Below are 27,000 nucleotides of genomic sequence, written 5' to 3'. Positions count from 1 at the left end.
TACAAAGACCTGCAAATAGAAATGGAACGACTGTGGCAAAAGAAAGCAAAGATAGCCCTAACAATCACAGGCGCCTTGGGTGCAATCCCAAAACAACTTGAGCACCTCTTGAGCACCATCGGCATTGACAAAATCATTATCAATCAATTACAAAAGGCAGCTTTACTTGGAACAGCTTACGTCCTGTGATAATATCTTTAACACCACCTAACACCATCCTCAGCCCATCCCAGGTCCTTGAAAAGGACTCAATAAGTGGATAAAATGCCAAATGCAGTCTAAACATCTGGCTGACTGTGTGACTAACTATGCAGTGATACCTCTAATACCATCAAACACCATCCTCAGCCCATCCCAGGTCCTTGGAAAAGACTCAGTCGATAGATAAAAATGCCAAATCCAATTTAAACATCTGGCTGACTGTGTACAAACCACAATAGTGACAGCTATCCAATTACATTCGCCTTTCTAAATAGGAAAAACAAGATTCTCCTAATCTAATGGAATAATATTATGCTTAACATTTATCCCAATGGTGCTGGTATTATCCACACATTTAAAAACACATTTCAAAATAATTAGATGGGCACAACAACAAAAAAAGAAAATGTCTAGTTTAATGAAAAGAAGGACTAAGGGTGACATGATAGCAGTGTTCCAGTATCTCAGGGGCTGCCACAGAGAAGAGGGAGTCAAGCTATTGTCCAAAATACCTGAAGTATTTTGATGAAATGATGGATGGAAACTGGTTAAGGAGAGAAGCAACCTACAATTAAGTAGGAATTTCCTGACAAAACAATTAATCAGTGAAACCACTTGCCTCCAGAAGTTGTGGGTGCTCCAACGCTGGAAGTTTTTCAGAAGAAATTGGACAGCCATTTGTCCAGAATGGTACAGGGTTTCGTGCTTGAGCAGGGGGCTGGATTAGAAGACCTCCAAGGTCCCTTCCAATTCTGTCATTCTGTTAAAATGGGGCATCATCCAATTTTCTTCCATAACACTGCTACAGTTCAATAATTAAACCCAACATGTGTGATCATGTGCATCACTTTTTTTTTTAAAAAAAGGACAATTTGATGTATTTTTTTTAAATCAACTTTTTTATAGGCTAGAAAGAAACCTTAAATATTTATATGACCATTAGAAATGCTTTCCATACCAGCATCCATGGATCATTTGGCTTAAATATTTGTGGGTTTTCTTCTTTAATATAAATCCAAGAACATGTGGTCTTGCAAAGTTTTCAAATGCAGCGTTTTTGTCTTGAGTCAGAATAGCTCTGGACAGTCACCATGCTTATTTTCCTCTGCCGTTTTTTTTTCTCCCTTGGCGAAGAAAAAAAATGTATCGGCAGCAGCAGAATGCAGCCTGGCTGATGCTTTTTGAAGTGCCCAAAAGGTAGGTGACATGAAGGAAACAACTTGAGAAAATAAATCTAGCCTAAGCAGTAGCTGGATGAAACCAATCACCAGCAGTCAGTCAAAAGCAATTGCCATCTTTTAAATTTGCAGGCATTTAAAAGCTTTCGGAGGAAGTGGTTGACAAAATACACTACAGTAATCCCATTGAAAGGGAAAGAAGAGAAGGGGAAAAGAAATCAGATGTATTTGGCAACTGCACTAATTAAACATCGGGAAGCACAAAGGTTTTGCGACTGCCAATGACATGTCTGGGTGTTGCACCGTTTAATTTTAGGAAACTTGTTTTTTTTACAGAGTTTTCCTTCAATACCTCTCAATGGCTGCTCTGTCATCTGAAAAGGTTGTCCAAGACTATGGATTGAGATTTTTTAAAAAAAAAATCTCTCACAGCTAATGGAAAAAGCACTTTAGGCAAGAACTCAGAATATAGAAAGGGAGAAATGACCAGGAAAATAAAGTTAAATATAATGAAATCACAACTTGACTAGTTAGAGAGAAGTGATACGCTTTTTCCAGCTGTTTGTGATATCCCTGCCCAATGATGATTACAGATATTGTTTGTATCCTCTTACATTTGTGGAATATCATTAGGCAAGTGGTATAACATTCTTCGGATGACATCATTATAACAAATTATATAAAATTATTACAAATACTGCAACTCACAAGCAAAACCCAGCTCTATTTTGCCCCATCTCTCCATCACGTGAGGCATGCCTCAACAACTCTGCTGTTGATCCTAACTATCAACTATTATCGATCCAAGAATATAGAGACTACGTGGTTTCCTTTGAAGTGAATCTAAAGTGTCTTGCAACAAGCAAAGCAGTATTATTCATAAGACTCTGGATTCTCTTCAGATTGTATAAATCTTTCTTACATTGAGGCTGTTGGAGATATGTAGAAGGAACTAGGCTACAGAACATCTACATTCTGAGCAGGAAATAATCCCGTGGCTTGCTACATAAGGGCACCAGATCCAGCCAGATGGTCTTAGATACTTTCCCGACCCTTTAATAACATTTTCTTCTGCCTGTCAAAAAAAGCCCTGACATACTAATCCAGAAATCTTCTGGGAAAACCACTAGTAAGAAATATAAAAAAGATGTTGAGACTCTGGAAAGAGTGAGGAGAAGAGCAACAAAGATGAATAGAGGGCTGGAGGCTAGAACATATGAAGAATGATTGCAGAAATTGGATATGCCTAGTCAAGTGGAAAGAAGGACTAGGGGTGACATGATAGCAATGTTCTAATATTTGAAGGGCTGCCTCAAAGAAGAGGAGGTCAACCTGTTATCCAAAGCACCAGAAGGCAAGACAAGAAGAAATGGATGGAAACTAACTAAGGAGAGAAGCCACCTAGAACTAAGGAGGAACTTCCTGACAGTGAGAACAATTAACTAGTGCTCCATCACTGGGGGTTTCCAAAAATAGACTGGACAACCATTGGTCTGAAATGGTTTAGGGCATGGGTATCAAACTTGATCGCGTCACGTGACGTATCATGACGTATGGCATCGTTTTTGCCTTTGTGGAGCCTCATGTGACCTATGCATGACGCATCCAGCCCACAGGCCACCAGTTTGACACCCCTGCTATAGGGTCTCCTGCTTGTGCAGGGGGTTGTACTAGAAGGCCTCCAAAGTCCCTTCCAACTCTATTATTCTGTTAAATATCTTCTGCTCCAGCATAAGAAAGAAAAAGGACAACCCTGGAAATCGTTCTTGATCATCTTCCAGAGTAAATCACAGATTCAAAAATGTCACTTGCATGAGGCCTAATTACAATTGTGACAACTTTAAATACTTGCACATGGACTGCTTTGCTTCATGGGTGACTTACATATGTCCCTAATAAAACCTTCATCAGATTCACCATGGCATGGAGGCCAAAGCGTTCTTGAGTTGAATTCTGACAAGAACATTGGCTGTGGTTGGCTTTGCTGTTTGCGCACACATTTTGTCCTCATATTATTCAGCCATGGGTGTGTGTAACCTGCGTCCTGAAAGCCACATGCTGATCCCCAGCTTGTTTTTGTTTGTTTTTTGCAACCAGTTCATTCCAAGATCATACGACTGAAATTCAGGAACAAAAATGCTGATCCTTGCCGTGTGCTTTGATTAGAGCAAACCAGGTATTGTGAGAGTTTGTCCTGCGATCAAGAAATGAGGAAGAAGAACAAACAACTGATGGGAGAGATTATGAGTAGCTTATCCAAGAGTTTCTTAAATCATTCTTATTCTTATTTTGAATTTAGAAAATTCTTATTCTGAATTTAGAAAAGCATCTATTTAACCAAATCAGCAAACCATGGTTACAAGGAGGAGTTACAAAGATGAATTTCTAACGTGACATCAGAAAGGGCTCTGGCCTACTGCTTATTGACTTAGTTGTCATTCCTGAATTTAATTTAGAGTAAAAAAAAACAAACTCACAATATGATGTATAGTTTTCAACCATTAGGTCCACAACAAGCATCGACTACAGTAATGTTACATATAAATGCATATCGTATAAAATAGCAATACTGCTAAAGCGTTCTTTTAGATTCTTGATTAGAACTGAAAAATAATTTACCTGAAGGGCAGGGAAAGATGTCTGACCCCTTGTTTTTATGAGTTTGTAAGAGGAGGTAAAATAAAATTAACTCACTAATTCATCAAAGATTTAATACGTTGATTTTATTTGGTTTTTTTTCCTCACTGACCCAACAATTTCCTTTGCCCAAGCCTTCTAAGGAATCTACTACTAGAGTAAATAATTCAAACTTAGAAAAATGGACAAATGACCTTGGCTAGACAACAAGTAGCAAGAATTTGCCATTCCAGCAAAAGAAACTACAAACTTCGTTAACTTACCCTTGTAATGGGTTGCCTCAAATATTTCTTAAACTATGGTAAGTCTGGAACATATCTTTTTTTCCATTTAGCATTTTCCAGATGCATTGGACTACCACTCTCATCCTCATGCTAGCTGCTGCTGATGGGGTCTGTAATCTGACACATCTGGAGAGTATCAAATAGGGGAAGCCAAAAAGTATTCAGCTACAACATGGAAGCCGCTTCAAAAAGACATGTAGACCATTGTCCCATTCAGAAACCGATTACCAGAGAAGTGATCAATCTTGTAATTAAGGAAGATTTTACAATATTAATTGTCCTGTTGCAATGTCCTAGATGGTTTGGCCAAATCTTAACAGTTGTTCCCACGTTTCTCTGATCCAGTGGAATGTAGAAAAGGAAAATGGCCTCCATCACTTTCAATTCCACGAGACTCAACCACCCAAGACCATTCATAAATATTCACAAAAACTGATGCAAACATCTTAAAAGAGTAAAATAAAGCTAATTTAACAAAATAAAATTGCCAAGTCTCTTCCTTTCCTACAGTTGTCTGAAAGTTGCCTGGCGTAGAATTAAACTAGAGAGTTTTGTTTCCACTCAATTATTTTTTATTTTTTTTACTTTTAATGGTTTCCTCTGATTCATTTCAGTTTGATGCATGTTTATGATGACATCCTCAAAGCTCAGGGGAGGGTTTACTCAGAAATCCAAGTCTCTATCATCTCTTAGGGTAGGATTGCTCAACTTCCAGGAATTCTAAGGGAAATCACACAAAAAACATCCATATTTGTGCAAAACTGCCACCCTGGACTATCAGCTTCGCTCCCCCTGCCCAAACACACACACATACACCAGAGTTTAAACTTTTTTATCAGATACCTTTGATTCTGTGTGAGTAGGGGATCTTTTCTAAAAGAGTCATGGAGCTCTAAAACATATATTTCTGGAGTCCAATTCAGTGTAGGATGTTGTCTTATCCCTATGTAGCTTTGCATCGCTGACATAAAGTAGAATCAGCTCTCCAATTCTCAGCCAGAAATCCTTTCGTGTTCTGCTTACTGACACCGAAAGCTGAACCTGGAAGATTTTGCACTTTTCCAGTGAATCCCAGACTGCCCCCCCGAAAAAAGGGAATTCTTTCTTATGGACTAGTTTTGCATGATTACAATAATGCCTAAGTGGAGCCTAGCCTGATCAAATCCAATCCTGTTTAGTTTTTCTGAGATCAGCTAGATCCTGTTCCCCCCCCCCCGTTCTAAGCTCTAATACAGGGGCGTCCAATCTTGGCAACTTGAAGGCTGGGAATTCTGGGAGTTAAAGTCCATAGTTCTTAAAGTTACCAAGGTTGGACACCTTTGTTCTAATGCCAGAAATTTGATGCACATCAAGTAGGGTATGCAGATCTTCCCTTGTAGGACAGGAAAGCTACTTCCTGTCTGGTTCCTCCTCTTTCCTAGATGCAAATTTACATTTGACTTGGGTTAGTAGACCTAATCACTCTGATAACAACATACATGAGTAGCCCAATGCTAGCCAGAGTTTTGGGCTGCAAGAGATGGGCCACAACCAGAAGAAGCTAGAACTTTGTCATGCATGCAGATGGATGTTTTTTCTGATGTTCTGGAGGGATGGATTTTAAGCTGCTTTAGGTTAATATTACAGCTTTCACGTGTTTTCCATTTCAACACAGTAAGAAACAAATTTGGCAGTACAGTCAATGGGCAATACATATGGCCCTGAGGCAGTAAGATGCACATCCTTTCCCTAAAGTATAGTGTCATTGGATTATTGTTGTTGTTGTTTCCCAGAACAAGTTTCAATACAATTTACTCACTCAGAACTATATGATCTAAGAATGACTTCTACCAGTCAGAATAGGATGGTGGTTCATATAATCTAAGAGTACAATTAGACCATTGCCAACTCAGTTTCACTGACAATGTGAGAGGTTGCTCCTTGTGCCCCACATAGCAATATCTTGACTTTACACTGCCCGACTCGCTTGGTACAGGGGGAGCAGATTTCCTGGCATACAAAGTGCAGGAACATTCTGAAGGAATAAACAGAACCATCCTGGCATGATATACCCAATCCGAGAATCTTGGACAAGACAAAGTTATGTTCTGCGTTAGATCACTTCTCCCTGATGTAGAAAGCTTGGAAGTCCATGGAGATTGTTTTCAATCCACTGCATGAAAATAGCATTGAAAACTTCACTGGAAACATGCTGCTGTCGTCGATGTGAAGTAGCCAATGGGAGGTGAAAGTCTGCTGTGCAATTTCAAAACAGAGGTGTGCATCGTGGGAAACCCAAAAAAAACAAAAAAAGGCGGAATCAAATCGCAGCAGAGTATACAGAGTGATTCGTGGCTTCTTCAAGTCCTGTAAGGAGCAATAAAATGAACGAGAGGAAACCAGAATCAGGAAGATGCCGCTTGAATCATCTGCACGCAGCCCAAGGAAAGAGGAATTATATCTCTTTCTGCTTTTATTGTAGGAGATGACCAGGCTGAGCCGGAGGGAGGGGTCAAATGCATCAGCAGTCTCGAATTCCTTTGAGCCCATGAAGATCTAAATCCAGATCCAGAGTCTTGAATTCCTTTGACTCTTATCTATCACCCATTTGCTTTGACTGTTAGTAGTTCCGTAGTTCTTGTAGAGAGTTTAAGCTTGCAATAAATCTTATACTCATTTTAACTGCCTGGATTTTCTGATTTCCTTGGGTCTTGGCATTTAGTGGCACAAGGATACCAAGAAAAACCCACAGTTTTATCTGAGGCAACATCAGACTCATTGAAGTGCCATTGTTTAATGATCAAGCGTTCAAGAGTTTAATTGCCATTATTAAAATGCGAATGTCCTTCTGTACTCAGAATCTTAGATTTCCTGGTACAAACTATAATTCGTTAATGATCTTTCTGGATGAAAATAGAGATCTTACTGGATGAAAATAGAACTAGCATACATTTTCCTTATAATTTGCTACAAGACTGGAGGGGAAACCAAATTATATCTATTGAAAAGTTATAACCCTGACAGTTAGCCTCAGTGACTAGGAAAACCCATGAAGACGTTATTCATATTTGTCTTGCCAGATCTCTTTAAAATGCTTCTTTAACTTTATGTATTGGTTTATTGTATTTTCATACCAATGGCCCCACATGAACCCTCAACAATTTACAGAGTACATATTTTTAAAAAGCCATAAAATAAATACAAGCCTAAGTTGCCCCAGTGTTTTAGCATGCAAAATCCACATTAAAAAGACTCAGAGATTGCAATTAAAAGCTCCATTTAGAGGCTTTTAGAAGAACCATCTCTAAATAGACAAATGCACTCCATGTAAATGGGTACATGTACGCATTTAGTGACGGCCTCAAATAATGATCATTCACAGTTATGTGATGAAAAAGTAACTTTATGACCAATACTTGTAAGGCAAAGGAAAGTTGAAGTAAGGTAAGTACAGACGTGGTTTCACATAGCAATTGCTTTGCTTAACAACCAAGTTGCCAGTTCTAATTGTGGTCACTAAATGAGGACTATCTTTAGTTTATTTGCAGCCTAAGATTGCAAATGCCTCCTTATTTGTAACTCAACTTCAAGGAAGTCTACAGGATTTCGTCCTAAGCAGACATTCATAAAAGCAGGGTGCGAGTCAGCACAAGCCAAAAATCTGAAGAGTTTTCATAAATACACTGTCTAAAAATCCCCAATTATTAAGATTTAATCATGGCAATAATCTAATGTACATTTTATTGATTGCAGAAGAAATTAAATTAAATTTTGCCTGGGCCAATTACATGAGGTAATTATTTGAGTATTTCCATCTGGCCACAATTCTGTGTAGGTCCAAATTTTGTAGAACGAGGGCCAAGCTAAATAACAATACCACTATACAGACTAGAATTTAATGTAAACCACAAAATGTTTGTTTAGAAAATAAAAAAGGGAGCACAAAAAAGCACATATTTCTACAATGCCTTTCTTGGGCTAACACCAAGTAGCCTTGTTCCTGAGACCGTGTTTCTTATACAATGGCTTTTACCAAATAAATGTAACGCCTAAATAAACCATGAAAAGCATCAGCCATATTCTATGGCTAATACCAAGCCACCGAACACTCAAAATGGATAAAGTCACACCAAGCCAAAACCAAATTAGATTATGCTTAGTACAATGCACAAACCTACACACACACAAAAAAAAATTAGTTTTTTTTTTTGCCTTGAACAACAAGAAGTTGCAGGATAACATTATCCAACTGTCTCCTTCTGAATACTAAAAGTTGGGGCGTTTTTCGGATGCTGCTTTTGCTTTCAAATATATAAAAGAAAAATCCATCTAAATCAGATCCAAAGCCTGTACTTCCAGCACATTGCTGCTGGTTTGGCCAACCATTATGACCCAGTTGGGAGTTCTGAAGGCAAGCCATTCATTCCACTGATTAATTGTTCTCACTGTTAGGAAATTTCTCCTTAGTTCTAGCTTGGATCTTTCCTTAATAAGTTTCCATCCCTTACTTCTTGCCCTGCCCTCAAGTGCTTTGGAGAATTTATTCCCCTCTTTTCTGTGATAGCTCCTCAAATATGGAAGACTGCTATCGTGTCATTTCTAGTCCTTCTCTTCATTAGGCTACACATACAGTATATACTAAACATGAGCAGGAATATTATTGCCTAATATTGGTCGCTAAAACACATCCTGCTGATACTAGTGCCAATAATCCAACCCACACATCAAGCTAATATGTGCTTTAAGTGTGTTCGTTGATTAACAAATGAGTTGAGTATAATTTATCCATTTCACTGGATCGGTTCTAGTTATTTCAACGCAGTTCTTCCCCTTTACTACGTGAGGGAAATAAAATATCCGGCATCTATTGTCCTTCATAATATGCCTAAATTAGTCTGTAGCTATATAGAAGAAGAGTTTAACCAGATTCAAATTCCATGCTCATTTTTCCTCACCACTGTAATCTTTCCTTTGAGAAGAATCTGAGTTGTCGTTTTTTCCAACTCTGAAACCCTCTTCAAAGTGAAGTGACCAGAATTTCAAGCGTGATCACTTGATCATTGTGTAAACACAAACATTACTCTACCAGGCGGCTATTCTGCTGTCCAACTTCAGACCCTCCAAGGAGCTCTGAAGCCATATGAGATCCTGATGTGTCACTGTAATAAGAAACAGAAAAGAGACAATTAAATGAATTCTCTAAGAAGGAAAGGCAAATCTGTTTATTAAATGACAAATTATCTCATACCTCCTCCCAAGCAAACATAATGAGGTTTAGCCAATGTGAAAAAAAGAGGCATACTATTCACTAATTAATCAATGGAAGGTCTTGATGAGTTGCTCCTAAATTGCCAGAGGTTTTAAGGCCCATAGGCCTCGCTTGATCCAATGGACAATAATAGGACAAGTCACTCAAGTTATGAATGAATGTGTTAGGAGGCATTTTTTAAACCTCGTGTTTCAGACTGTGTGGTCCAAGAAGAAAGTGTTGGGAGGAATTTGCAATGAAATTAAACTAGATTACTTCAAAAAAAGAGAACTAGTAACACCAAAATTAATTAAAAGCTTCTTTTCCCAACTTTATATATTAAAATAGTGCTCTGGTTATTTATCAAGTATCATTTTGATCAATATTGCTAACTGGGATGACAGCCTTTCCCAATACGGTACCTCACAAATGCGTTAGATCTTAATTTCAAGAATCTCCCATTGGCTGAAATGTTACCAGAGTTGACGTCCAACGCATTTGGAGGGGAAGGTGTTTAGATTATAGATAGATACTACAGAACAGGATACCATAAAACCTGGTCCTTTCATTCTGGTAGAAGAAATGCTGCTAAAATAAATATTCTGTTTATGTCACAGGTGGAAAGGAATAAATTATCCTAAACACATTAAAATTAAAATGGAAGTATGCCTGATGAAGTTACCTAGTTGGGTAATGAAACATCTCCAAATAACTAGAGTCAGGTAGCACCAAGTACTACACAATTCAACTCTGAGTTACTGATACCCTCTTTTATTTTATATAGGATATCTAAAGCATCTTTTTTGCAGATCATTGCACATCTTAATGTTGCGATGGGAGAGTCATGCCTTGTAGATATGAAACAGACCTTTTGCAATTACTGTAAGGACGACACCACAGCTCAGTGGAAATATATCTTCTTTTCAAGATTTCAGGCTCAGGCTGTGTCATCTGCAACCAGAATGACTAAGATTGGCCTTCGTTTAGCTTGTAAAACCTGAGTTGTGCCAAAAACGTGGTTTATTCAGCAATTAATTTATTAAGCAATACTTTACTCCCTTTAAAAAAATCCTACTTGTAAAATATAAGACTTTATTTATTTGGCCAAGTGTGGTTAGACTTACAAGGAATTTGTCATGTGGTTAAAGAAGTATGGAGGGGGAATATTATTTTAAAGAGAGAGAAAGAGAGAGAGAGAGAGACAGAGACAGAGGATACAGTGAATGGAATTGGAAGAGTTAAAGCCCACCCTCTCTAACAGCAGGATGAGTCAAAAGTTAAAGCAGTGGTTCTCAATCTTTTTAATGCCGCGACCCCCAACCGGTCGTAAGTCGAGGACTACTCAACCGGTCGTAAGTCGAGGACTACTCAACTGGCGCACCACCGTTTGCAGAATGGGACTTTTGGCGGGCTCAGCAAGGCAGAGACAGCCTGGACAATTTCTATTGGCTTTTGAAAGCCAATAGAATTAGACTCTATTCAAGAGAGTCTATTCTATTGGCTTTCGAAAGTCAATAGAATAAAAGGGAGGAGCACAGCTAAGGAAAAGGGGGGGAAAAATGGCGGACTGCGTGGTTTGGCGACCCCCGTTAAATGGTCGTTCGACCCCAAATGGGGTCCTGACCCACAGGTTGAGAACCGCTGTGTTAAAGGAAGATGCCAAATGGATGATTACAAGCAAAGCATTTTAAAAACAGGATTGGGTAACCTGCATACCCCCCATCAGCCATAAGTTCATCTAACATAAAGTTGAGTAGCACAACTTCTCTAGAATTTCCGGGAGGAATTTTGCTCATCCATCTCCAACGTCAGAGGCTGAATCTGGGACTTTCTGCATGCAAAACTGGTCATCTTCCAGTAATTTATACTCATTGCCACAATAGCCAAGACCTATGAATCACCATTCATTCAATGGTTAAGGCATCAAGCTAGAAGCTGGGAGACCAGGAGTTCTAGTAGCACCTTAGGCACAAAGCCGGTCACTTTCTCTCTGCCCTAGGAAGGAGGCAATGGCAAACCGTTTCTGAAAAAAACTTACCAAGAAAACTGCAGAGACTGTCCAGGCAGTCTCCGAGAATTGGATATGACCGAACGGAAGTGGGGGGAAATGAACCACCATAGAAACATGGAACTATACAATTAATTTCCAAAGGCTGGGGAGGAAATGTAGTGACTGTCCACGGTGCATACTTTCAACGCACATTTTGCAAAATGGGTTTTTGTTAGAATTGCAAGTTAACTGAGACAAATGAACAGCATCTTTTCCAGACGTCGAGAGTCTTGTTTCCTTCGTCCTATTTTGCATAGTTGGATAATTCTACCTACGGAGTCTTTCCAATTGCTCAAATTCTAAGTATGTCTATTAGGAGACTCTATTTACAGAGCCAGGATGGCACACGTTTTTCCTACACTTTCTTGAAACACAAGCATAACACCTACATGAATAGTAAACATAATTCAGTCTGGATATATATATATATACAGTACATATAGATATATTCCACATTGTCCTGATTATTATGATGCTAACCATGCACACTCAATCTTCTCGTTTAAGTAAATAGGACCACCCCCTCTGTTTTTATAGTGCTTCATAGAAATCATGTGTCTGGCCCAGGGTATAAAGAACTAGAAAAATGAAAGCCTCAGATAAAACAAGAACAGCCATTGTTAAGGCTGTCACCTTCTTTTCTGACAGGGCTGCTGTACCTTTCCCAGCTACAAAATATTTGACCAAGCTAGTCAAGCAGTGTTCAGCAGCTTACGAAAAGAAGTCACTCAGGTTAAGGTAAAATCTGGAGAAACTAACGGTCAGGACTCAACAGTCCACCTGGCTTCATTCCTTGATATTCTTTCCTTCTGAAAATATTTTTAGCTGCGTAGAGACCACCCCTAAAGCAGAACTTTAGGACACACATCATGTGCGTTTAGGCTAGGGCAAATGTTTTCCAGGCTAAAGACCACATTTGGCCTTTGGAGTATTATACACACACAAACAAAAGAAAAAAGAAAAGGAGGGAGGGAGGGAGGGAGGGAGGGAAGGAAGGAAGGAAGGAAGGAAGGAAGGAAGGAAGGAAGGAAGGAAGGAAGGAAGGAAGGAAGGAAGGAAGGAAGGAGGGAGAGGGGAAAAAAAGGAAATGCAATTCTATTTTGTTGAACTTAATACGTCAAATTAACTGTGTGCCATTACGAGCATGGTAATGTCATTAGGAATATTTGTATTTGTATTTATTTAGTAACATTCCTTGTGTGTCATCTTAGAATTTACAACTGGGCAACAATGTCTTTTGAATAGTTTTTTTGGGCTTTGTGTGGCCCTGTGGTTTCAGACTATCCACTTCTGGAGTAAAATGAAAGCTGAAGCCATCTTTAGAGAATTGCACAAGAACTGCACATAGTATTGCTCTCCCTGTCTGCATTCTCTCTCTGTGTAGAGTCTGCAGCAATGTTGGATTTAAATCTGCTTCTCCAATTAAACTTATTTTCTTAAACCTTTGCTAACTCTGAAAATAAATCCTCTGCTGCCACCTAGTGGGTATAAAGGAAAGTCTCAGTCTCAATTGATGATAGACAGACAGACAGACAGACAGATAATTTATAATCATATTATACATACACAAACACACAGAGACAAATAGAGTGATGTAACCAAGTATAGTTGATTAATTTTATATATACAGCAGCATAGATCTGAGTACTTTTTAAAGGAGTAATGCCATTGATCTAATCTAATCATATTATCTTCTGACTTAAAACTGACCATATAACAAATTATTACTATTTAGGATTCTAGCAGCAAGGGAAATAATTTTCAAGAATCAGAAATCAAATTAGAGATTTTCCGTGGCTCACCTGTGTATTCAAGTAAGGCAAATAGCAGAAGGCAAGAAACTTAACTTTATGCACAGAGACTTTACAAGTACAGGGTATTGTTTATGATGAAAAAAAACCCAAATGTGCTTAATAAATTTAATAAAAGTGCTTAACAAACTTTTAGGACTACACAGGCAGTATTTAGTATTTAGTATTTCTGAGCTCTGAAACAAGGTAGGATCAGGGATCTGTACTTGTGGACCATATGTTGAAATATCTTGTTAATGACAGAATTGTCATGCAAATCAATGTTTAAATTAGGCACTTTTCCAGGAAAAATCTCTCATATTGCTGAAGACATTAAGAATTTCTCAGTTCCCTACATAAAGATATAGTCATCCCAGGAAAATAACTTGGATGAGAGATTTCTCGCACACATAAAAATATTAAACCCTCTTGCAACAGCAATAGGCATATTTTAATATTTAATTAGCATTTTAAAGCCCTCTCTTTATGCCACCAGTATTGAATTATGAGACTTTTTAATTGGAAAATTTCAAACTCGCTTGATTGTATGTTCAGCTCTCCTCTTTGCCGGCATCCAACCACAGGAAATTCAATTTACCTTTTTTTGCATATTGGGTCCTAAATATAACTTTCCCCCCACCACCACCCACTTTAATTCGTGGAACTAACCTCTTTTTTTTAAACCAACAAAACAAAACAAAGCAAAACATAACACACATACACACACAGTATATACTCCTCTCCCCCCCTTTTTAACAGCGATTTCGTAATGGTAATCTTCTGTTATTTACATTTCCCCCCTTATTCTTCTTTAGAATATTTGTCCTTATTGCCCCGTTGTTTCTTATTTACATTTTTCTTCCTTCATATTCTACTTCTTACTAAGAATAATTCATATTATTATTATTATACATTATTATGCACATACTTTCACTTTTGACCTTTCCATATTTATTCTCCTCTATGATTTCTAGTCTCCAACCAGTCATACCACTTGAGTGGAACTAACCTCTTATTGGGGAAAAAGATATATCTTTATTGGAGATGAACACAGAGGCACTATTGTACCCTTTTTTTTCCCCCAAATCATTAAAAATAAAATATAATAGTTGAAAATAATAAAATTAAAACCAAATACACTCAAAGGACAGATTCCACGGACCCCCGGGGCCTTTTTCTGCCCTTAGTTTTCCACGTTTCTGTTATTTGCAGTTCACTTTATTCACGTGGCTTTTTATTTTATTTTTTTCCACAAGCAAAAATAATAAACTACCCTGAATTTATCCTTATGAGAGCAATTCCAGCCTCTGGCCAAATGGTTAATTTTCCAGAGCAAGATAAAACTTTCCGTTTGCACTAATCCTCTACCCAGACAGTAAATATGTAGCCGTTTCCTCAAAAACAAACAACGCTAAATCTATTTCGGAAATCCTTTTAAACGTTCAGCATCCACAAAAACAAACCGCGCAAACTTCTCCTCCTCCTCGATGACGTCACTCAGAGAGCCCCCACCTGTGTTCAATTATTAGAGCGCCCGCCCCGCCCCTCTCTCTCTCTCTCTCTCTTTTTTTTGTAATTCTGCACCGCCCATTCGAGGGCTTTATCCAATCCCCAGCCTGATTCCCCCACCCGGCTCTTTTGGAGGGGGGAGAGCCTTTTCCAATTGGACCAAGCGAGCGCGCGACCGGTCCAAGCGTTGATGGGCAGGGCGACTAGCCAATTGCAGGACTGCCTTAACTCCAGCAGGCCCTTTTGCAGCAACGCGTTTTTAATCTTTTCTTTTTTCTTTTTTTTAACCTCCCTCCCATCCTCTCTGCAAAGACGGAAGGAGGGTCCTCGCTTCCCGCCCCCCCCTCCGCGCTTTGATGAGGTCAGTATTCAAGATTGCTACTTTGTATCTGCTTATCTGTCAGTCAATGCATTGCCCTCCTTTTAGGCTAGCTAGGATTTTCCTCTGATGGGAGCTGGGAACTCTGGGAGTCGTAGTTCCAGTGCATGGGAAGGTTCACAGAGGGATGGAGCCACGTGTGTGTGTGTGTTGCATGCAGTTTATTTATGTTTATGTCCATTTGGGCATTGAGGCTTTGCAGAGCAGTACTTCCTGGATCAGTTAACTCCCTTAAGACAGTTTCTTGCATTCACACATTCCAGTATATGATGGACTTCACTCTGTTGTAGGAATGCAATCTTTGCTGCTGAAGTGCTCCAAAGCTGCTCTGTCCTGGCTGGTGTTCTTGTTCCTTCTAACCAAGCCCTATTCCTGGGGCACTACCCGGAATGTTTTATTGCAGACAGACAGACAGACAGATGCAGCAAATAGATAGATAGATAGATAGATAGATAGATAGATAGATAGATAGATAGATAGATAGATAGATAGATAGATAGATGCAACAAATGATAGATAGATAGACAGACAGACAGATAGATAGATAACCTTTATTGTCATTTATTTACTGTGGGCACAATGGCACACATTAAAAATAAAATTTAGTTGCTTGCTCTCAAAGTGTTCACATACATAACACACATTTAAACATACTCTATACAACATATGTATAGATCTACACCCTTACATATAAGTATCATATAAATATTAACCATTGTCCGTCTTGAATACATGACGGAAGGAGGAAGCTTTAGCGTTCACAAGATTAATACTGTATGAAGCGCCTAATATATCTAAATATAATTAATTAACACAGATGTGGATAGCCTCTGCCTTCCTCAAAATGTGCTTTCATCTTTCCAGTCTTGACTACAGCCCGGGGCTAAAGTCGTTGGGAGCCAGCAACATATGCATTTAATACGCAATCATAATTTCTTACAGACGTTTCACGACCCAACTAGGTAACATGATCAGTGTTAAAAGGAAGCCGGATTTCCTTTATTTTTATATACAAGTGGTTTTGCCCTGCTGTCAGTATTGGTGGAGGGTGTACTTGGTGGTTCCTTGTATAGCCTGTTGTTTACTGTTGGGTTGTTTGTCTGAGTTAGTAGTTCCTTGATTGGAGTATTGTTTACTTTTTTTTGCAGATTATTCAGGGACCTGCCCTGCTGCCTGATCCATGCCTGTCTCAGAAGATGGCTTTGTTGAAGCTGCTTCCACCGGATCCAGAAGACGAGGCCACCCAGCGGTGCAGGCTTGGCCCTGCCGCGTTCGCCTTGCTAGGCGCTAAACTGGGCTCTCTGATCAAGATCACCTTGCCAGGTGGCTGTTGCTTGTGCACGGCCTGGCCGAGGCACGATTCTGCTGATGGCTACCTGCAGTTCGACCTCAAATGCAGGACTTGGGGATTAACGGAGAGCCAGCTACGAAGGCAGACCACGAGCATGGACCAGCTGGAAGTGGTGGCCTGCCCCAAGCTCAGACATGTGACGGTCCGAGTCGTCTTTAAAAACCAGGCCTCAAAAAGAGCTCTGCCTGATACGGCGCTTCAGGAAGTGGTGCAAGAGCTTTTGCGGAAGGCCTGTGTGGCGTGTCAACACGTCGTGACTTTCCCCCCGATTCTGGGCAACCCTGTGGAGTGCATCGAAATATTGTCCATGGGGCCGTCCAGCCCGGCAGAAGCTGGCTTGATCACCCCCCACACCAACGTCAACATTAAGGAGACGATCACCTTGGACAGATACAGTCGCCTGAAGGGGGACAGCTCAAAAATCCAGGTGGCTGGCTTGGATGAAGCCAGCCAGACTTTAAAAGAAATGATTGAACTGCCCCTGCGTTTTCCAAACAGCTTCAAAAAATTAGGCCTGTCGGTCCCAAAGGGAGTTCTTTTGGTGGGCCCACCGGGGGTTGGCAAGACGCTCCTGGTTAAGGCGGTGACTGGAGAAGTCGGGGCCTGTCTAGTGACCCTGAATGGGCCTGTTGTCTATGGTTCTCGGCCCGGCGAAAGCGAGGAGAATTTACGGCGAGTCTTTGAGCAAGCCAGAGACCTCTCCAGCGAAGGGCCCACCGTCCTCTTCATTGACGAGATGGATTCGTTGTGCCCCAGGCGGGGAGCTAGCGGTCATGCCCCCGAGCATCGCCTGGTGGCTCAGTTGCTAACTCTTATAGATGGATTCAGCCAAGGAGATGGCCTGGTCATTGTAGGGGCAACAAACAGGCCAGATTCCCTGGACCCTGCGTTGAGGAGACCAGGCAGATTTGATCAGGAGGTAACTGATAGTCGTGCCTTCAGTCCTTCAGGCAACTGATTGGTGCTTCATGGAGATGGTTAGAAAAAGCCGTAGGCTGTGTACAGGTAGTCCTCAATTTACCACAGTTCGTTTAGCAATCATTCAAAGTTATAACAGTACTTTGTGGGGGGAGAGGGGAACCGGGCCATGTAAGCAGCAGGCCAGAACACATGCATATGCATGCACAGTTCAACTTCTGCAAGTTGAGCTGCATGCATACACTTGCACCAGCCTGCTACTTGTGTGAGTTGAGCTGCTGAATAGAGTAGAGTAGAGTAGAGTAGAGTAGAGTAGAATAGAATAGAATAGAATAGAATAGAATAGAATAGAATAGAATAGCATAGCATAGCATAGCATAGCATAGCATAGAATAGAATAGAATAGAATAGAATAGAATAGAATAGAATGGGACCTTGGAGGTCTTCTAGTTCAGCCCCCCACTCAAGCAGGAGAACCTATACCATCTCAGACAAGAGACTGTCTAGCCTCTTCTTAAAAACCTCCAGTGATGGAGCGCCCACAACTTCTGGAGGCAAGGAGTTCCACTGGTTGATTGTCCTCACTGTCAGGAAGTTTCTCCTTAATTCCAGGTTGCTTCTCTCTTTGATCAGTTTCCAACCATCTCCATAGAGATGCTGCCAGTTGTGTCTGTTGGAGGCCCTCACTCTGAATGAAAGTACCACTTGATATTCCATCTTAATGAGGACTATGTACAACACTTATAATGAAAGGAAGTGCAGTGATTAGCTTCTGTAATGCACATAGATTCTTGTTTTGAGACAGCCTTTATCCTCATGGGCCTTTTGACATCTGGTTCAGATTAAGCTCTGTTTTGCCCTGGGTTCAACAAACCTTTGTGCGTGCTAGAATTAACAATTTTCCATCCTTGCCTTAGATTATCATTGGGACCCCAACTCTGAAGCAAAGGAAGTCTATTCTGCAGCTGATTACCGCTGGCATGCCTGTGTCAGACAACGTTAATTTGCTAGAACTGGCAGAAATGACACCGGGTTTTGTTGGGGCCGACCTGACGTCGCTCTGCAGAGAGGCCGCCATGCAAGCCCTGTTTCGTAATTGCACAGTAAGGAGCTCTTTTGCATTTCTCCCTGTGGCCCGTTTCCTTTTCTACCAGGATCGTTCTGTTGTGAATTAACTTGGCCTTCCCAGCTGCTGATATCCAGATGTGTCGGATTTCAGTCTCTCTCTAAACTCTGGCCAACATGGCTGGTCTCATTTACAGCAGGGGTCCCCAACCCCCAGTCCATGGACCAGTACTGGGCCGTGGCATGCCAGCAACCGGGCTGCATAAACAAGCAAAGCCCCATCCATGGAATGCAGGCAGCACACAAAACAATGCATCCTCCAGTCCACAGAAAAACCTCTCTCTATGGAACCAGTACCTGGTGCCCAAAAGGTTGGGGACCTCTAATCTACAGGATACTGAATGTCTGATCTTCCCTTGGTTACTTCTACTGATGCTAAGAAGGCCAGCCCCAACTGTTTACACTGAGGATGTGTTCGTACATGGCATAAAGGCATTATTTAGTTTTGGTTTGGCATAACGGGTGAATCCTGCCATGGTGGTTTGTAAACCATGTTCCATGGCAGAGGCCCCCAACCTTTTGGGCACCAGGACCAGTTCTGTGGAGAAGGGTTTTTCCACAGATTGCAGGGGGCGTGGTTTCGCATGCTGCCTGCATCCGCTTTGCTTGTTTGCATGGACCGGTGCTGGTCCATAAACCGGGGGTTGGGGACCCCTGTTCTATGATATAGCACAGGGGTGTCAAACCCGCAACGTCACATGATGTGTCACGACGTATCACGACTATTTTTCCATTGCCAGCAATGGTGTGGGCGCAGTTTTGCTATGATGCATCTGGCCCGCAGGCCGGTAGTTTGACACCCCTGGTAGAGCATATTGGGGAAATCCAGCCTATTTTGACTTTTTCCATACAATATCGAGTCTGTCCCAAAGGTGCTTTTTTCACGAAGCAACTGGACTTTCTTGTTTTTCTTTGAAGAGTTTTCGCTTCTCATCCAAGAGATGAGATGGGATAACCATGATCTGGATGATTGAGAATCTCCATAGACAAGTAGCTAGTCTGGTTTTCTTGTTTTTCAGCTCCACCATCCTTTCCTCTCCCCATGATATTGTTGTAAGTAACAGTTAGAAATTGGCCCAATGCTTTTAGCAAGGCGGGTCTCCATGTTGTCGCAAGCTTCCATTACATCAATGGAATGGAATTTATTTTTCTGGAGGAGCAGATGTAATCGTGTGATTTCCCCAGATTGTCAACTAATTCTAGATTAATGGGATCGTTGGCAAGTTAGTAGCTTTATTCTGTTGCTCAAATTAGAATTAGATAATCCTATTTCTGTGCGCTTTTGTCTTCAGGATTCAATTCTCCCTGTTGAGATGTCAAACTTTCATGAGGCCCTGAAAAAGATCCGGCCATCATCTTTCCGAAGCGGAATTGGATTAACAGACTTCAAGCCTGTCTCTTGGGATCGGATTGGTGGCCTTGAAGATGTGAAATTGAAATTAAAACAGGTAAACTTACAGACTTACGGAGTCTGAAATGAAGAATATTCTGGCTGGTCTGCAAAGAGGCAAAGATTTCCGTATTTATTTAGTACGGATAAAGCCAACATGGCTGCTAAGTGATTCACTGCAGTTAAGTCAATCAAACGGTCATTTAGTGAATCCATGTGCCCCCCCCCTTTGATGTTTCTTATTGGAAGGTCACAGATGGTGATCCCATGACCTTGGGATGCTGCAACTGTTGTAAATACTTGTTGGTTGGCAAATGCCCAAATTTTGCTCCTGTGGCCATGCCGCAATAGTTTTTAAGTGGGGTGATCGTTTGTGAGTCTTTGTTTTAAAAATAAAATTGTTCTGCTCACAAAGTAGACCAAAATTCAGAACGACAAGAGGTTCAACACATCTTGCTAGGCCACCGTATGATGTGCGCCAGCCCAATCCCTAAAAGCCATGGTTTAGGACAGTGGTTCTCAACCTGTGGGTCGGGACCCCATTTGGGGTCGAACGACCATTTCACGGGGGTCGCCAAACAAGGCTGTCTGCCATTTTTTTCCCCCTTTGGCCACGCCTCGGGCACCCGGTGATGTATAAGTGGTTGGGGGTCACCACAATATGGGGAACTGTATTATGGGGTCGCGGCATTAGAAAGGTTGAGAACCACTGCTTTAGGATTTACCGTGATCTGTGTGACTCCAGGTAATTGCCGATTGTTCATAAAATGGGTTGGAAGGTGAATTTGCCTTGTAGGATTATGCGCCACGGGAAATTAATGGCAGGTTCTGTTCTTTTAACGATTTGTAGAGCATCGAATGGCCAATGAAATTCCCAGAAGCCTTTGTCCGGATGGGGCTGGCCCGCCCAAAGGGCATCCTTCTCTATGGACCATCCGGGTGTGCCAAGACGATGCTCGTGAAAGCAGCCGCGTCTTGCTCTCATTGTTCCTTTCTGGCTGTGAACGGTGCTGATCTCTTCTCCCCTTTGGTTGGAGAGTCGGAGAAGATTTTGTCTCAGGTGCGGTTTTTGTTCAAATGGGGGACTGAAAAGTACAGGTGGTCTTCGACTTACGACCACTATGGAGCCCAACATTTCTGTGCTTAAGTGAGACGTTTGTTTTTGGTTTTTTTATTATAAAGTTTTTATTTTCTATTTTACAATACATTACAATCTTAAAAATACTTCAGATAAAAAAATAAAACAAATTGATACACACCACTTTCGGTATTGCCCACCCATTTCCCCCCAAACCGCATCCACCCCCCACCAACTTGCCTCTTTCCCTCTTCTTCCTCTTCCTCACTCTCCACCTCTCCTCAACCTTCCTACTTACTTCAAGTGAGACATTTGTTAAGTTTGAGTTTTGACCCCTTGTCCGATCTTCCTTGCCGCAGTGAATCGCCGCAGTTATTAAGTTATAAACATGGTTGTTAAGGGGAGCTGGCTTCCTCGTTGATTTTGCTTGCCAAAAGGTCGCAAAAGGGGATCACATGACCCCGGAACACTGCAACCGTCATAAATATGAGTCAGTGGCCAAGCGTCTGAATTTTGATCACATGATCATGGGGATGCTACAAAGGTCATGTGAAAAAAAAGTCATGTCACTTTTTCCAGTGCCCTTGTACCTTTGAACAGTCACATAATGGATGGAAATTGATGAAAGAGAGAAGCAACCTAGAACTAAGAAGGAATTTCCTGACATTTAGAACAATTAATCAGTGGAACAACCTGCCTCCAGAAGTTGTGAATGTTCCAACACTGGAAGTTTTTAAGAAGAGACTGGACAGCCGTTTGTCTGAAATGGTATAGGGTTTCCTGCCTGAGCAGGGAGTTGGATTCAATGACCTCCAAGGTCCCTTCCAAGTATTATTATTATTATTATTATTATTATTATTATTATTATTATTATTTGCACAGTCAGCCAGATGTTCAGACTGGATTTGGCATTTTTGTCTATCAAGTCCTTACCAAGGACTTGGGATAGGCAAATGTGGATGTTTGATGGTATTACAGATATCGTCGCAGGATGGAAGCAGTTCCTAGTAAGGCCGCCTTTTGCAATTGACTAATGGCGAATTTGTTAATGCCAATGGCGTTCAAGTGGTGCTCCAGTTGTTTTGGGATTGCACCCAAGGCGCCTATGACTATTGGTACTACTCTTGCTTGCTTTTGCCACAGTCTTTCTATTTCTATGTCTTTGTATTTTGTTATCTTCTCCAGTTCTTTCTCCTCTATTCTGCTGTCTCCAGTCACTGCCACATCCACTATCCAGACTTTTTTGTCTTTCTTATCGACAATTGTTAAGTCCGGGGTGTTATGTTGCAAGTGTTTGTCTGTTTGAAATTATTATTAGTAGTATTAGTATTATTTTATTCTAAATGAACTGTTATAATTGAGGACTATCTGTGTGTAGTTTTGTTGTTTATTTCACAGCTGATAGACCTAATAGGCTTGCCTATTTGATTCTTTTCTGTCTGCTTTTTTTTCCTCCAAGGTATTTCGTCAAGCAAGAGCAAATTCTCCATCGATCGTTTTCCTGGATGAAATTGATGCCATCTTGGGATCCCGATCAGGAACTAAAACTGGGTGTGGAGTCCAGGAGAGAGTTCTTTCTGTCCTCCTCAATGAGTTGGACGGCATCGGAGTCAAGTTAATTGAGCGAAGAGGAAATAAAGCAAAGATGGAACATGAGAATCAAGATTCAGTTGAAAGTGATCAAGAGGTATATTTTGTTGTTGTTAATTGCGAAGTCGTGTCCGACCCATCGCAACCCCATGGACAACGTTCCTCCAGGCCTTCCTGTCCTCTACCATCTTCTGGAGTCCATTTAAGTTCACACCTACTGCTTCAGGGACTCCATCCAGCCACCTCATTCTCTGTCGTCCCCTTCTTCTATTGCCCTCAATCTTTCCCAGCATCAGGCTCTTCTCCAGTGAGTAAGAGGTATATAGAGAGGCACAATAACTGGATTTTTACTTAAGGCGATTCTGCAATTTCTCCTTTAAGGTTAGTCCTCAATTTACAACTGTTCATTTAGTGACTGTTCACAGTTACAACAGGACTGGAAAAAAGTGACCGATGACCATTTTTCACACTTTTTCACATCCCCCTCGTCACGTGATCAAAATTCAGACACTTCGCAACTGGCATGTACTTATGACAGTTGCAGTGTCCCGGGACCATGTGGTCTCCTTTTGCGACCTTCTGACAAGCAAAGTCAATGGGGAAGCCAGATTCACTTAACAACCGTGTTACTAACTTAACAACTGAAGTGATTCACATAACAATTGTGGCAGGAAAGGTCGTAAAACGGGCCAAAATTCACATAACAAGGGTCTCACTTAGCAATGGTTATTTTGAGCTCGACAAGTCAAGGACCACCTGTATAAGATCACATAATTATACCCTGTTGAATGGGACAGGATAAAGTCTTCTTTGCCTCTGTTTCCTTAGCTGAAATAAAGTATGAAGCATTGTTAGTGGGCTATCTTCAGCCAAGGAAAGGCAAAATGGTTTAAATACTGTAGCTAAATGGCTAATAGTTCTTCATTTCTATCAACTGACTAGTTAGAACTTCAGGAAGTTTTTAACAAAGATGTCATAGTTGTCGCTGCAACAAATAGACCAGACCGGCTGGATGATGCCTTGTTACGTCCGGGACGCTTAGACAAGATCATCTATGTTCCACCACCTGATGAGAAGGTATGGTATGAAACTGTAGATCAGGGGTCTTCAAACTTGGCCCTTTTGTGACGTGGACTTCAACTCCTAGAATTCCTCAGCCAGCCTCCATTTTGTTTGTTAGATTTAAGACGGGTCTTCAAACTTGGCCCTTTTATGACTTGTGGACTTCAACTCCCAGAATGCCTCAGCCAGCATGCCTGGTTGAGGAATTCTGAGAGTTGAAACCCACAAGTCATAAAAGGGCCAAGTTTGAAGACCCCTGCTGTAGATGAATTTGAAATCAAAGTCATTATGCCCAAATATTCTGTTTTTAGTGTTTTAATGACATATTGGAATAGTGTCGCTCATTTCAGACATCATTACTTAAGAATTATGAATATATGCTAAACATATACATACAGCTTTCCCTTGAAAGATATTGGCTGGGCTTGCACATCATCCTAAACTGTAGTTTATTTAATTGTACTTATTGGAGTCAATACTAGCTAGATTGACATAACCAGATAAGCTGTAATAGACACTAGTTTACAGAACATAGTGACTAAAGCCACTAAGCAACAACAAAACAAACACATTTGGCTTACTGAGATGTGTGACCCTCTCATCCTTTCAACAGACCATCATTAAGGAAAATACAGGTTTTGTACACTGTAATCTAGGTCTAATCCACGCAACCCATATGCTTGACGAACACTGCGTGAATAGTTACTTTTTTAACTAGTGGGCGGAGGGGGGACTTTGCTTTTAAGAGTGTGTAGATCACAGCCTATAAAGCAGGGGTCTGCACCCTTGACAACTTTAAGACTTGTGGACTTCAGCATAGTTGGCTGAGGAATTCCGGGAGCTGAAGTCCACAGATCTTTAAGTTGTCAAGGTTGCAGACCCCTGCTGTAAAGTTATTTTAAAAAAATCTCTGCCTCTTTCTTGCTGTTTTAAAATAGGGAAGGCTTTCAATTTTGAAAATCTGCACGGACAAAATTCCAGTCGATTCTGACGTCTCCCTAGCCGACATAGCAAGCCAAACTAATATGTTCTGTGGAGCTGATCTTCAGAATCTCTGTAAGGAAGTAAGTCGTTTTTAATTGATAATGCCTCAGTGACAAGATTTAAAGAAAGTGGGGGACAGACTAGTAAGTCGTGGAGTCGTGTGATCCCCTTTTGCAAAGTCGGTGGGGAAGCAAGTCAAGGACTACCTATATATGCATATATATTTATGTATGAGGATGCTTTATTTTTCATTTATAACAAGTGTCTTTCCTATTTTTCTTTTTTGTTTTCTCTTAGGCTGCTTTGCTAGCATTGCAAGAGAACCAAGTGGAAGCCACAGCTGTGAAATATAAACATTTTGAAAAATCCCTGGAGACTATAAAGCCCTCATTAACTCCCAAAGAATTGCAATTTTATGAAAATCTATTTAGAATTCAGTAATATAATTGGCACAATGACTATATACCAATGTGCAGATACGTTCACCTTGAAAAATAAGTTGAAAGATATGTAAAAAGATGATGGAATAATGAAGGGAGGCTAGCCTGAATGGCTGAAGGTATTTATTTTGAATATTTTATCCAGCTTCTCCAGAATTATTCAATGTATGCACCACTGCTTCTCTTCGACTGAAATTTGATTGCCCTGTTTTTCACTGTCAAGAATGGACAGACTGAATTACCACTTACTTTACACCTGAAGGGAAGTTTATTAAAGTCACTGACTAGATTCTTATCTTGAGCTGGCATAAATGTTATATTTTGGCTTAGCATGTAATGGAATGCAGCCATGGTGGCTTGTAAGCTATAGCTCATAGTTCCATATTAAACCATAAAAAGTTAAACCAGGCAATAAACATACTGACAGTTTGCATTACATATTAGACTAGAAATCATGATTTACGTATCAAGGTTATATTTTGTTCACAGAGTGCTGAACCAAACTTAGGCAAATACTGTAGTGACCTTCAGTATTGTGGGAATTATTAGGCACTGAATGGACTCTCACAATTCTTGGGTTTAGGTAATTCTCTGTTCACCCAATATTTCTAAATGCCATTCAGATTTCGATTTGGAACAAATCATGGATATTGAAAAAAGCCAGAATTTGCTGACTCCCTACAACATGCTAAATATAAGCTGATCTACAAACAGTAATGGCTGAGTTCAGACAACATATTAAGCCCTAACAAAATAAACTATATTCGTGTTTAGTGTGATGGATAAGTCTCGTTATATTAAAAAAAACACAACCTGACTCTATTTTAATATTTTTGTAACTTCGTATGACTGAGTTCTGTTATTCAATAAAATAAGTTACTGAATGAAAGGTCTTATATCTTTTTGAGAGATTCTTAGCTAGTTCATCAATTTTGCGGTTAAGATGAAATTGATTAGCCAGGCAAAACGCCTTGTTTATAGACAATTGTTATTGTGATATGTGAAAGAAAAGAGATGAAGAGGGTGACCAGCAAGAAGATGGAGAGATTCAGTTACCATGGCGATCGGTGCACCATTGAAAGATCTGAAGGACGAAGTTAGGGACAGATTCACCAATACGGTCAACAACAACTTGATGGTACACAAGGATTAGAGTATGAACAAAAAATGGAGTTTGAGACAAGAGAAGGGGGTTAATCCCAGAAAGGATTCACAGCCCGTAGAATTTCAGTTCTTCATCGCTGTCATCTATTTACTATGATGTGCTAGGGCTAATTTAAAAATAAAACTGCCCCAACAAATAGGCCCTATATTCTCAAGCCAGACTTGGGGGAAGCTGGGATGGATGGATGGATGGATGGAAGGAAGGAAGGAAGGACCAACTGCTTCTAACGGACTTTCCCCTTTGTATTCAAACTGCTGCCTTCTTCCTCTCATTCTCTGGGGCCTGACTTGGGGGGAGAAGAGGCATCTCTTCGCTAGAAGCTAGCAAAGCAAGACAGACAAGTGAGAGGTCACCCTCCTTGTCCTCCATCTCACGGGCCACACCAAGAAAGGCCTTAACAGTAACAGAAACGGGTGAGAAGGGGTCTTGGCCAACTGGGTGGGCAACAAAATGGAGCCAAGAGGGCTAAGGAAACTTGTGACCCACCAGTCATGGCTGGGCAAGGAGGCTATGCAAGAAAAGGCACTGGTGAAGGAAAGAAAGGAAAGGAAAGGGAAAGAATAGAATAGAATAGAATAGAATAGAATAGAATAGAATAGAATAGAATAGAATAGAATAGAATAGAATAGAATAATAAGTTGG

At 40.7% G+C, this 27,000-nt stretch overlaps 1 protein-coding gene across 1 annotated transcript; it reads left to right on the top strand.

Annotated features, from left to right (window-relative positions):
• The first annotated feature begins 15,082 nt into the window (after positions 1 to 15,082).
• Positions 15,083 to 26,070, top strand: SPATA5L1 (spermatogenesis associated 5 like 1). Its single transcript, XM_039359258.1, has 9 exons — positions 15,083 to 15,237; positions 16,404 to 17,525; positions 18,442 to 18,627; positions 19,942 to 20,097; positions 20,890 to 21,099; positions 22,577 to 22,804; positions 23,650 to 23,784; positions 24,708 to 24,833; positions 25,051 to 26,070. Exons 2-9 carry the CDS (start codon positions 16,452 to 16,454, stop codon positions 25,192 to 25,194), a joined length of 2,259 nt encoding a protein of 752 aa, XP_039215192.1. The 5' UTR covers positions 15,083 to 15,237; positions 16,404 to 16,451; the 3' UTR covers positions 25,195 to 26,070.
• Positions 26,071 to 27,000: the final 930 nt, after the last annotated feature.

This window comes from Crotalus tigris, unplaced genomic scaffold (genome assembly GCF_016545835.1).
Source record: "Crotalus tigris isolate CLP2741 ecotype Arizona unplaced genomic scaffold, ASM1654583v1 scf7180000019068.10715455, whole genome shotgun sequence".
Classification (NCBI taxonomy): Eukaryota; Metazoa; Chordata; class Lepidosauria; order Squamata; family Viperidae; genus Crotalus; species Crotalus tigris.
Note: the sequence above shows the minus strand (reverse complement) of the source record. Positions and strands in the feature narration are given on the sequence as shown.